Source organism: Heteronotia binoei, chromosome 12 (genome assembly GCF_032191835.1).
Source record: "Heteronotia binoei isolate CCM8104 ecotype False Entrance Well chromosome 12, APGP_CSIRO_Hbin_v1, whole genome shotgun sequence".
Lineage (NCBI taxonomy): Eukaryota > Metazoa > Chordata > Lepidosauria > Squamata > Gekkonidae > Heteronotia > Heteronotia binoei.
In genome coordinates, this window is record NC_083234.1 from 69410085 (window position 1) to 69423724 (window position 13640).

A 13640-nucleotide genomic window follows, 5' to 3' on the forward strand; every position below is an offset into this window, starting at 1 on the left:
AAAGCAGCTCACAATCTCTATCTTCCTCCCCCACAAGAGACACCCTGTGAGGTGGGTGGGGCTGGAGAGGGCTCCCCCAGCAGCTGCCCTTTCAAGGGCAACCTTTCCAAGAGCTATGGCTGACCCAAGGCCATGCCAGCAGATGAAAGTTGCGGAGTGGGGAATCAAACCAAGTTCTCCCAGATAAGAGTCCGCACACTTAACCACTACACCAAACAAGTGTGTATCAGAACAGGGCAAGAAATATAAGGAGACAGACGTAAGTGGGAAAGTTTTTCAAGCATGCGCCACCTTTAGATGGCAAACCTCACAGGGGAGGCCATGCCAGCACTGGAGCCACCCCAGAGAAGACGCTGTGACACATTATCGACCTTCCACTTTTATGAAATCTCTTGCTTTGTGTCCACCTCCTGTGAGAAGAACAGGGTGGGGGGAATACACTGGACAGGATCAGTGTTCCCTCTAAGCTGAGTTAGCATGAGCCAGCTCATAGATTTTTAGCCTCCAGCTCACACAATTTTGTCTTAGCTCAGGAAGGATGACCCCAGAGCACACTAATTGATGCAGCAGCTCACAGCCTTAATTCCAGTAGCTCACAAAGTAGAATTTTTGCTCACGAGACTCTGCAGCTTAGAGGGAACCTTGGGCAGGACACTTCCAGTAGCAGCACTGACTCCACAAATCCCTGACTAAAGTGGTTTACCTTCCGACCCATACCGTCACTTTCCTTGTGCTTAGATATATAGTAAAGACTACCCCGTTTCAGCAGATGTTTGGCAGCTCGTCATGTGAGTTCCCTGCAGCTGTATCCAGCGCTTTAGAGTGACTTTTGTCCTAGCTTTGTTTTGTTTTTTTAGATTTGACATCTGTTCCTCTTGGTTCCAATTGCTGGTGTCTACCACTTGAAATTTTTATTTTATATTTCAGTTATTTTTGTCGCTGTGGCCCAAAAAGCAGGGGGTAGAAAGAGAACTTTGTGTCCTGGTAAACCGTTTGAAAAGGAGGTTGAGTCAGGAGGGGATGAGCTGCCATCTTGGCATCCCCTGGAGCATTAGCAAGATGCTCCCATGTGCCAAAATCCACACCCAAGGAATCAACTTTGAGCAACTTGCATCATGCCAAAAAGTGGCTGTGAATCAGCCCAAGACCTCCTTTCCATGCCTTTTGATAAAGAATGGGGGCAGGACAATGGAAAAGCTTGGATATGCTTTGAGGCCACAGAGTCCAGTATGCTGCTGGTATCCAACATGGCACAAGCCTCTTGTGCCCCCACAGTAAGTTTCACCTCTTAGAGAGAATTCTGAGATTTGCAGCTTCTGCCCCTTCTCTGGGAGGGAAAAATGCTTCTGCATAAAGTCTCCCTTCTGTAAAAGAACAAAAAAATGCCCCGTGCATAACCCAGCTAGCCTAATTTTGTACACCACAGATAAGTGCTATGTATGGTGCAATTAGTACACACAAGGGAGCACAATCCAGGCAGCTGCATGAACTCTAGTGTGCCCAGAGACTGCCCCACTCAATGCAACAGAGCAAGTATGAGTGCAAAGAAGCGCACTGGCAAATTGGTCTCTTCTATTGAAAACAGAAGGGTCAGGCAGAAGAATAGTTTTGCTTGCATATTCTAGAACTCCTGCGCCTCTTAGGAAACTCATAATATCTACCTACATTCTCACCGAAGTGGGAAAACTGGACAGTGCCACATTTCTAGTGGGGGCTCATATGAGAGAAGATTCTTCCTACCCCTCTCCAAAAAAATTCACTATACATAGAAAACTAACCTAGCCTTTTCCCTGGAATGCTAGATTTCTTCCTGCAGAGAATATCTCCTGTATGAAAGAGCATTCAAGTCCTGCAACACCCTCCCCCCCCCCCCCGCAGTCTGAAACGGTACAGTACAAACACAGGGGAAAATCAAAAGGAGGGCAAAAAGACTTGGGCATAACCCCATTGGGACCAGATCTGAATCTTTTGCTAATTGTGAGACGCTGTTGTCTATCTACCTAAATCCCCCCAAGCCCTATGCTGTGCACAGCACGGTAAGATTTACTGCACCTGCCTGCCAGGATAACCTTTGGCACCTGGGTTCCCATCGGGTCCTCGTTCACCCTGTCAAAAACAAAAAGGAAGAATTACATTCAGTTTCACTAGATGTCCAGTATGGTCTATTGTCCTTCATGCAATGACGGGACGGTAGTTGCCGCCATGGTGATAGGAATGGAAGACTGAAAAGCAGGAGAGGGATGAGGTCGCTTCCATATGCCCCCCAGAAGCTGCATTTCAGAGAGGGGCTGTAGCTCAGCCCTGCTTGGCATACAGAAGGTCCCAGGTTCAATCCCCAGCGTCACCCATTCGAGGATCTCAATCAAGAGGCTTTGAGGCAGGGCCCGTCTCTGCCTGAGACCCTGAAGAGTCCTTGCCAGTCAGAGCAGACCCTGACTCTGATCCAAAAGAGCTTCAAATGTTCACTGTCCATTAGATTCCCCAGGATTAGTGTTCAGTAGATTTCAACCTGAATGAATTAAATGCACAATATTCTTTCACACTGGTCTTCTTAACAGGCTCTGCCATTCATCGGGGCTTTAAAAAAAAAAACCACCATCCAAACAGAAAAGGGGTGAGGTGAGTACAGGAGAAAATTAAATTACAGCCTCACTCCTGAAGAAGCGATTCAGTGCAATCCCAGCTGAAATATTAACGCGCTGCTGGGAAGGAGAAGCTAATATAAACACACAAATATTTCCCTAACATAAAATATAAAAATGTTTGGAAGCTAAACTCAAGTCATCCTCCATCTACCCGCCCCCCCCCTCACCTACAGTGGATCAGCAGCCACATGAGACTAAATTAGCATAGCGTTAACAAACCCAGAAGCCAGCCAAAGCCTGAAAGAGCATATTGATGGTGTGAACGGCGATCCAGAGCTTCAGGTGTGTTCCCATGCACACAACGCAACTCCTGTGCAGGCAGATTGCTGCAACCAGTCCAGCCAAACGGGCAGCTTAAAACCCACAAAGAGATTCACTAAACTAAGGGCTAAAACATTCCTCACACAAAAGATCTACACGATTAGGATCTTCAGTGGTTTCTAAAAAACTAACTGGCAGCTGCTCTGGGGATCAGGGAAGAGGTTGCTGGGGCAAGAGGTTGTTTAACCCCTTTTTCTCCCATGCTTCCTCCATGACGTTAAAAAACAACAACATTCCAAACCTACATTAGCAGAGCAAGGGAGCTGGAGAGAGATGAAGGCCCCTGCACCCGTCTTTCCCCATAGGCAGTGTTAACTGCAGTTTCAGAGGGGTGTTCATGGGAGAGTCATGCAAGGAAAGGGTTAAAGACCCATTCACCCAGCAACTCTTCCCTAATCTTCAAAGCCAACCTCCCCTCCAGCTCTTAATTAGCTTTTTAAAAGCCAAAGAAGGTCCTCATCACAGATCTTTGCGTCACATCTGCTTCGGCACTAAGGTCCCCTTCTCTGTTGAGGGAGGAGGAGGGTTTTTTAAACATGCAATAAAAGAAAACAGGAGCCCAGGGACACCTCAAGGTTGAACAAGAGTGGATTACAGCATAAACTGTGAGCAAAAACGAAAAGCATTGGAGGCTCTGGTGCAAAATGTTGGATTGGGGAAGCCAGTGTTTTAAATTACTGGGGGTTTTGCCTCTGTCAAAGAAACGACAAACAAATGGTTTACAACATGAACTTTAGTTAAAACATTCTGAAATTGTAAACCGGAGCACAAAAACCCCCCCTAAAAGAGCAGCTAGTAGCAAAACAAAAGCAACTATAAAAACCAGCAATAAAACTTTAAAAAAAGCAGACGTGAAACAATAAACAGCAGCTGTCAGAAGTAGAATCTATACAATAAAACATCTTTTGGGAATATCAGGGCCAACCATTTTGGTCTCTGTTTTTTGTTGGTTTTTAAACTAACTTATTAGTTTTATTTTTTTAAGAAAACTGTTTGCATTTTTATACACATGTCATGTGATTTTTATGCAAAGCCAATTTATCAACTGACAAAAATAGATAACGTTCATGAAAAATCTGATATGGGGAAACAGGAAAAAAACGTGTATTTAAAAAGAGTCAAATTATATTAACACAAGGAAAGGCAAAAATAAAACAGTCATATTTTTTTCAGGTCAAAATAGAAGAAGAAGAAGATATTGGATTTATATCCCGCCCTCCACTCCGAAGAGTCTCAGAGCGGCTCACAATCGCCTTTACCTTCCTCCCCCACAACAGACACCCTGTGAGGTAGATGAAGATATTGGATTTATATCCCACCCTCCACTCCGAAGAGTCTCAGAGCAGCTCACAATCTCCTTTACCTTCCCCACCCCTCAACAGACACTCTGTGAGTTGGGTGGGGCTGGAGAGGGCTCTCCCAGCAGCTGCCCTTTCAAGGACAACCTCTGCCAGAGCTATGGCTGACCCAAGGCCATGCTAGCAGGTGCAAGTGGAGGAGCGGGGAATCAAACCCGGTTCTCCCAAATAAGAGTCCGCACACTTAACCACTACACCAAACCGGATGAGACTGTTAGAATCATCCTTAAATACTAAGAAAGATAAAACAGCAGAATGAAGTTCACTCACCTGGTCTCCAGGATGACCTGGTGGGCCTGGGTAGCCTTTCTGCCCCTGTTCAAACAAAATTACAACAAATGTGCTTTTAAAAAAACAGGTTAGCAATGTTGTCATGCACAAGGAAGGGAGTTGGGATGATCCCAAAGCCCGTTTGCCCCTGCCAGAGTCAAAAGGACCACGGCCACCCTATTCCTTCTTCTGGATCCTGGCTCCCTCACTGACCACAGATAGTTCTGGAGCTCCGTTCTCTCCCCAGTATACAAGGCTCCCCAGCTACATCAATTTTGTGGCTGCCTTGGCTTTACACACAAGCAGGACGTTGCTCGACAGCATCTCTTGCCCAGTCAAGAGAACAGTCTCAGGCCACTATAGAGGGAGCGTGCCAGCCAACAGGTGGTGGGGGAACCAACAGCCTCTTGCACCCCACAGGATAACATATTGGGCTCTGGTTCACAAAAAGTTGTGCCGTAATAAATGGGTTCGACTTCAGGATGTCATAAAAACCTTCTACTTTCTGCTCCCCTACTTCTGCAACCTGGGGTCCTGGCAAGATGGAGGAGCCCCCAAAACCTCCATGATGACCAAGTAAGGGATGGTGGAGGGACGGTGGCTAAGTGGTAGGGCATCTGCTTGTTAAGCAGAAAGTCCCGGGTTCAGTCCCCAGCACCTTCAACTAAAAATAGGCAAATAGACGTGAAAACCTTAGCTTGCGACCCTGGAGAGCCACTGCCAATCTGAATAGACAATACTGACTTTGATGGACTAAGGGTCTGATTCAGTATAAGGCAGCTTCGCATGTTCACATGTAAGCACGTTTAAGACATGGACTGAGCAAACCGACGAAGAGTTAGCATAGGATTTTACTTGGCCGACTGTTACTATTAAGATATACAAACCTGTTATACACCAAGGCCTTTTCAAATTTGTGCTACAAGCAGAATCTAAAACAGTAGCCATCGATATTACTGCACTGTTTCTTGGTGATACTGCAACCCTTCCTAGCAATTGCCCTTTTCTTTTGCCTTCTAAAGAGCATAATCCAACAAAACATTTCCATAGTTAATCTCTTTTCTGCAGATCTATGACAATTTTTGACGGAAAATCTCCCCAGAATATTTATTTTAGTTTGTTCTGAAAACAGCTTTGCTTAATTAGCAACAGCTCATTTTAAAACCAGCTCTCTCTGTGTGTATTTGTAGGTATGTACATGTATACTTTGTTGCACTGCATCATAGGATCTGTAGTTGTAGGGCCAAATGCACAGGAACAGATATCTTTAGGGTTGCCAACCCCCAGGTGGGGGCAGGGGGTCCCCTGGTTTGGAGGCCCTTCCCCCGCTTCAAGGTCATCAGAAAGCAGGGGGAGGGGAGGGAAATGTCTGCTAGGCATTCTATTATTCCCTATGCAGACCGATTCCCATAAGGTAAAACCGAAAATTGATCAGCAGATATCTGGGGCTCTGAGGGGGCTGTTTTTTTAGGTAGAGGCACCAAATTTTCAGTAAAGCATCTAGTGCCTCTCCTCAAAAGACCCCCTAAGTTTCAAAAAGATTGGACCAGCCTCACTTTCTGAAATGGGGCCTCGCTATGATAACACTGATGACATTAGCCAAAACTGTACGGTGTAACCATAGAGTTTTGACTAACTGCTAGAGCATTTGGGGCTGATGTCCCTTCCGGTTGTGCCAGAAGTTACGCCAGCATGTCAGGATGCTGGCACCCACCCACCCGATTCCCCTTTTTTTGTAGCAGGAACTCCTTTGCATATTGGGCCACATACCCCTGATGTAGCCAATCCTTCAAGAGCTTACAAGGCTCTTATTCCAGGGCCTACTGTAAGCTCTTGGGAGGACTGGCTGCATCAGGGGGTATGGCCTAATGTGCAAAGGAGTTCCTGCTGCAAAAAAAAAGCCCTGCCCTTCACCATTTCCTCCTAAGACCCAGCTGAGCAGCCATGGGAAGAGCCTGTCCCCAGTGAGCACATGGCAACCCTAAGAACCCCCTTCCTCCCCCCCCCCCCACTGAATGCTCTTAAGTGGAAAACAGTAATAAATCTAGTGCTCATCACCCTTATTTTCAAATTTCCTTTATTTCTCCCCATGACTTTGTATCAGCCTGCTTCCTGGCTGTATAATCTACCAGTTTTTCCAGTGCACAATTTTCCAATGAACAATTTCTTCCTCCCTCGCTCTCAAGGCCAGCGTACACAGGATTCTCTGGACATCTCCCATAGAGTCACCAAGCACAGCCAGCATTGCTTAGATCTGCTGCATCGGGTACCTTCAGACCATATTTCTTATTAACCAGCAATTGCTGCTGCTGCTGCTTGAAAGACAAGGGAGCGAGATAAAGAGCTCTTGACTGAAGCCAATAGATCTTTGCAAAAGGTCTCCCCACCGAGAGCCTCTTCAAACAGAACTGGAAGGACAGGAGGAAAAGCCATGTCTGTGTTTGCTCTCCTATCCAGATGCTTCCGGATTAGTTTGGAGCCATCCATCACAATGGGGCCATCGTTTGGAGAGGAAATCTTGTGGCACTTGGTAGGAGCACTCGTTCATCCACTGCAACATTCCCGATCCTCCTCAAGCCAGCCGAAGCGACAAGTCAGCCTTCTTTGCAGGGGAAAACGTAAAAGGATGGAGAAGACGTGGACGGCAGAGACGGTGAATCCTGCGCCCCAGCCAAGCACAGAAGACGCTACCCAATGCACAGCTTGTTTAATGGGGAGCTGAAAGCCTTCCAGCTGCTGTTCGGCATCCAAAAAAGTACTTTACCTTTCTGACAACATGCGGGGATTAGTGGCTAAATCCTGAGGACAACACCGTGCTATGGAAAGGAATATCAAGTATCAGCAGCCCTAAGGAGCCAAGCTGAGTTCTTCGATTAAGAGCAGCCGCCTGGATCAACCCATAGCCCAGCCAGTCCAGCAGACCATTTTTCAAAGTGGCCAAACAGATGCCCCAGGGCAAGCACAGATACTAAAACGTCTCCCTCCTGCTGCTTCCCAGGAGCTGGCACTCAGAGGCCTACTGCCTCTGGGCATGAAGGTTCCTTTTAGTCAGGGCTTTTTTGGAGCAAGAACACACAGGAATGCAGCTCCGGCTGGCTGAGTGTCAGGATGTGGCCTAATAGGCAAATAAGTTCCTGCTGGCCTTTTCCACAAAAAAGCCCATGTAAAATAATGATGTCAGGGGCTGTGGCCTAATATGCAAATGAGTTCCTGCTGGGATCTTCTACAGAAAGCCCTGCGTGAAACAATGGTGATGTCAGGGGGTGTGGCCTAATATGCAAATAAGTTCCTGCTGGGATCTTCTACGGAAAGCCCTGCGTGAAACAATGGTGATGTCAGGGGGTGTGGCCTAATATGCAAATAAGTTCCTGATGGGATCCTCTACAGAAAGCCCTGTGTGAAACAATGGTGATGTCAGGGGGTGTGGCCTAATATGCAAATGAGTTCACACTGTGTTTTTTCTTTCAAAAAGCCCTGTGTAAAACAATGGTGGTGTCAGGGGTGTGGCCTAATATGCAAATGAGTTCCTGCTGGGCTTTTCTACAAAGCAGCCCAGTGTAAAACAATACTGTCAGGGGGTGTGGCCTAATATGCCATTAAGTTCCTGCTGGGCTTTTTCTACAAAAAAAAAAGCCGCTTTTAGTCATCTAATATTCACTGAGGGACCTCCGATTCAGGGCTAGTAGCTTGAAACAGGCAGGCTTCCAGGAACTACCTCTCTGGACTGTCCCTTCAAAGTTATTTCTTATGCAGTGACTGGGTTGCCAACACTGTGTGCCGATCCAGAGACTTCTCTAAACTTTAGGGTGCCCCAAAGGCAGAACTTTCTCAGTCCTCCACCTTGATCTTCCTTAGCTGCTGCTGTGGAGATCAAGGAAATTCAGTCTGAACTCCCTACAGCTCAGTTGATGATCCCGGTACTCACTCACACACTCACACTCACTCTCTCTCTCTCCTTCCTTTTAAAAATATTTTTTGTATTTTATGTGTGTGCAGATGTGTGTGTGTGTGCACGCCTGGAAGTCATGGAGACTTCTGGATACCCCTACTGGACAGAGATACAGTTCGCCTTGATACAGCCAGTTTGTTGTAGTTGGTTAAGTGCACGGACTCTTGGAGAAGCAGGGTTGATTCCCCGCTCCTCCAAATGCACCTGGCTGAGTGACCTTGGGTTAGCCACAAGTTCTCTCAAAGCTGTTCTACTCAAGAACAGTTCTTGGAGAGCTCTCTCAGACCCACCTACCTCACAGGATGCCTGCTGTGGGGAGGAGATTGTAAGTCGCTCTGAGATTCCTTTGGGTAGTGAAGGGTGGGGTATAAATCCAATCTTCTCCTCCTCTTCTCGGTTCTGGTATTCTAAGGAGGATCCCATCCAAGTACTTGCCAGAGTCAGCCCTGCTTACCCTCTGAGATCTGACGAGACCGGGCTTTCCTAGACTATTTAGGTCAGGACCAGCAGTCGGAAACGACTGGTGCTTGCACAGGGGACCTTTCCTTTCCTTGAGGAGGAGGAAGAGGAAGAAGAATCTCTCAGAGTTTCAGAGTGGCTTACAATCTCCTTCCCCACAACAGATACCCTGTGAGGCAGGTGGGGCTCTTGAGAGAACAGCTCTGACTCTGAGAGAGTTATGGCTGACCCAGGGTCACCCAGCAGCTGCATGTGAAGAAGTACAGAATCAAACCCAGTTCTCCAGATTACAACCTGCCACTCTTAATCACTACACCAAACTGACCCCCACCCCCTCCACGGGCTCAGTCTGGGGGACCAGTTCAGTTCCCAATTCAGCCCACCAACTCAATAGTTTGGGGACAGACAAATGACAGTATTTCTAGAGACAACATATAATTAATGTACAGAATGCAAGATGCGGGCCACTAGCTTAGATGGCTTTAAAAGACAATTAGACAACATCCTGAAATATAGATCTATCAGTGCCTGTTACCCAGGCTAACTAAATGGAACCTCCAGTTCTGAGGTAGTATACCTCTGAATACCAGTTCAGGAGGGTCAAATTAAAAAAGAAGGCTCTTGCTTTCCTGCCCCACTTATAGGTCTTCTTAAAAGCATCTGGCTGGGCACTGTTGGAAACAAGAAACTGAACTACAAGGGCCTTCAGTCCACTCCAGATTGACCGCTACAGATCAATCTCAGTGCTCCCATCTAACTGTATTATACTTCTAAGCCTTCCATAAAGGCCGCTGCAAGACTCACCATCACATCTGAAGCAACTGAGCACTTGTGACATGCGCTTCAACAATACCGTTAATATCCCGCGAAGCTTCTGACACAGGCTGTATAGTTCATTATAAGGTGCGATTCGACACATTTTGCGACAACACCGTAGGCTGAGAATTAAAATTTTCTGCTGTCGGACACATGAAGCTTAATGTTAAAGAGGAAGCTTCTTCAAATGACATGTGGGGAGGAGGAAAATATGCTTTCCTTCTCTGACATCTGTCCTTCCTTCATGCCCGTTTAATCATTTTTCTTTCCTATATCATTTACCCTTCTTTCTTGCCTCTTTTCTTGTGGTTAGGCAATTCTTTGCAGTGTGTGCTCACGGATGGCGGTGGGGGGGGGAGGGAGAAGATGAGACACAGACTGTTTGTGTGATGTGGGGGTAAACGTAGAATAAATCCTGGCAGATTAGAGGATCTCCAACTGAGCAAACCAAGCCCCCAAAGGCTAAAATGTGGTGATTGGAACTCAAAGCTTTTTGAATAGACACTTGTAGCTGAACTGATATCAAAGCACTCAAGAGGCAAAATGCAACACATCACAATCGTGAAAGCCAAAGAAGCAATGAGGTCCTGTAGCTCAGTTGCCAGAAAAAGGGGATTAGACAACTCCTTGGAGGTGAGGTCCATCAATGGCTATTAGCCTCAATGACTAAATGAAGCCGTCTTGAATACCACTGCCTGAGCAGCCGCAACAGAAAGTGGCCTCGGCCTCCATGTTCTGCTTGCAGGCCTCCTGGTGAGGGCTGCCAGCCTCCAGGCGAGGCCTGGAGATTTCCCGCTTTTACAACTGATCTCCAGCTGGCAGTGATCCGCCCCCCTTGGAGAAAATGGCTGCTTGGAAGGGTGGACTCTATGGCATTGTACCCTGCTGAGGCCCCTCCCTTCCCCAAACCCCGCCCTCTCCTGGATCCACCCCCAAAGTCTCCAAGTATTTTCCAACATAGGCCTGGCAACCCTACTCCTGGGGAATCTGGTTGGCCGCTCCGTAAAACAGGATACCGGACAAGATGGGCCATTGGTCTGATCCAGGATGGACGTTCTCACATTCTTATGTTAGAATCATAATGTTGGAAGAACCGTACAGGGTTTGCTTTTGCAAGGAACTAAACAGTGCAGTTACATGCAAATATCCACATTTGCTCAATACATGCCAGCGAAATCTGGAAACCTGACTGCTGTTGAGTCAGTCACACAGAAACAGCTACTGCTAAGCACTGATCCAGTGCCAATGGTGGGTGCCAGGGGCTGAATGCTGCCCCGGACAAGCAACCCGCCCAAGCGCCAACAGTAGCAGTATGAGCTGGATCAGAAGAAACAGTCGCACTTCTTTCCTTCAAAATGTCCACGGGATATTTGTATGCTGAAGAAAGGAGCCAATTAGAAATATATATATCCCAGATTTATGGGCTAATAGCAGCACAAAGGAAGAACGTTATGGAAAAACCACACGTGCCACCCAATCGAGAAATGCTATTCAGCAAAAGCAGCCCTTCCTCCCCAGCCGAAAATATCTCCTGCTTATTTGGTCAGCTGTTTCATATACCTTGTAACCGAACAGGAGCACTGTGGGTAACCCGGAGCGGGAACAGCCAAACCGCCACTGGAACGGCTGCCCTGAGCAAGGACAGGGCAGGATGAACTATGGCACAGAAAGTGTGGCTTGGATTCGGGAGGAACGAGGAGCCATGCAGACGGAAAATGTCTTTGTGGCGAAAGAACAAGTCAGAAGAAGGAGATTCTGTGTACAGACTACACCGGCTGGATGCTTTCTGCATATGTTTCTGTCACTGTCACATTTACCTCATGCTGCCCCCTAAACTAGGGTTGCCATATTTTACACTGAGATTTGAGTCTGGTTGGACCTCAGAGACCAAGATTTTCAGGGTACAAAGCCTGGGGGCCTCAACATAGGCCTCAACATAAGTTCCCGCTGGGCTTTTTTGTAGAAAAAGCCCAGCGGGAACTTATGTGCATATTAGGCCACACCCCCTGATGTCACCATTGTTTCACACAGGGCTTTTTCTACAAACAAAGCCCAGCAGGAACTCATTTGCATATTAGGCCACACACCCTTTATGCCAAGCCAGTCAGAACTGCATTCCTGCTCAAAAAAAGCCCTGCCCATAAGCGCCATGGTGCCCAGAAAAACTTTTCTTGACACCTGTCAAGTGTTTTTAGAAAGGGGGTGGGGCCAGGTGGGGCTTCTGATTGGCCACTGGAGATGTGATTGGCTGTGCAGATTAAAGCACTGTTGCTCTACTCTCTCTAAACTCTGGAGTCTTGTGAGCAAAAATTCTACTTTGTGAGCTACTGGCACTAAAGTTGTGAGCTACTGTAGAAATTAGTTAGTTCTTAGGCCATTTTTCCTGAGCGAAGACAAAAACATGTTAGCTGGAGGCTAAAAAATTGTGAGCTAGCTCACACTAACTCAGGTTAGAGGGAACAAAAATTATCCTTTCTCTTACTCTTCTTTCCCAATTATTTCTTAAAATCAGGGCTTTTTTTGGTACAAAAAGCCCAGAAGGAACTCATTTGCCTATTAGGCCACACCCCCTGATGTCGCCATTGTTTTGTGCAGGGCTTTTTAAGAGAAAGGGCCCAAGAGGAACTTATTTGCATATAAGGCCACACCCCTGACACTAAGCCAGCCAGAACTGCGTTCCTGTGAATTCCTACTTAAAATTACTCATTGGGCTTCTTCTCCATGTGTGTGTGTGCATTTGTGCACTCATGGCCTCCCATGGCGACTATTTTGTGGTTGTGCCCACTACCCTGTGTAAGAATTCCAAAGTTGCCCACAGGCTCAAAAAAGATTGGGTACTTCTGGTATAAGCTTCTGAGAGTTAAAGTTCCCTTCATCATAGGGTTGCCAGCCTCCGGTTGGGGCTTAGAGATCTCCCACTTTTACAACTGATATCCAGCTGGCAGATATTAACTTCCCTAGGGAAAATGATTGCTTTGAAGGGGGGACTCTATGGCCTTGTACCATGCTGAGGCCCCTCTCCTCCCCAAACCCCACCCTTTCTGCGATCCTCCACCAAAGTCTCCAAGAATCTACCAACACAGAACTGGCTACCCTATTCATCAGATCAGATACTATATGTTGTCCGTTGTGCCTGGATTTGGTGCATTCCACCTGCTGCCCTTTTTTTTGCCTTTTGCTGACTCGGATTCCCAGGTTTAATCATCACCATTCCCACCACATCAAAAGTGCTACACAGTCCTTACAGCTGCACTGTGAACATATGAAGCTGCCTTACACTGAATCAGACCTTTGGTCCATCAAAGTCAGTATTGTCTTCTCAGACCGGCAGCGGTTCTCCACGGTCTCAAAGCTGAGGTTTTTCACACCTATTTGCCTGGACCCTTTTTTGGGGATGCCAGGGATTGAACCTGGGACCTTCTGCTTCCCAAGCAGATGCTCTACCACTGAGCCACCGTCCCTCCCCATGTACTGTGAGGTACATCAGTATGCTCTCCACCCTACCACAAGATGAGAGAGTAAAGGATGAGACTGAGTGACCTAGAGAACTTGAAGCAATAAGATTTGAACTGGTGACCACCCAAATCACAGCTCATTCTGTGCAAGGTTGGCTCCTGTTTCAAACGAAAGCAAGCCTGTAGCCCTTGTAGATCTAGAGATATAAGGCAAAACATGCAGGCAGTATTCTATCCAATAATCTGGCAAAAAAGCAAACTAATTTCTGCCCTCCATTGAGGGAAGGCATAGCTATGACCTTGCAGATTTTATATACAGGTTTGCTTGGATTTACTGGAACCTGTGCTTGGTTGAGAAGAAGACTCA

The 13640-nt window shown here is 46.9% G+C and overlaps 1 protein-coding gene across 1 annotated transcript in view; it reads right to left on the bottom strand.

Annotated features, from left to right (window-relative positions):
* LOC132580027 (collagen alpha-1(XXVII) chain-like) overlaps positions 1-13640 on the bottom strand; it is a 406754-nt gene that overhangs the window by 317104 nt on the left and 76010 nt on the right. The window contains 2 exon segments of the mRNA XM_060250632.1: positions 2053-2106; positions 4595-4639. Of these exon segments, the coding sequence (XP_060106615.1) occupies positions 2053-2106; positions 4595-4639 (99 nt within the window).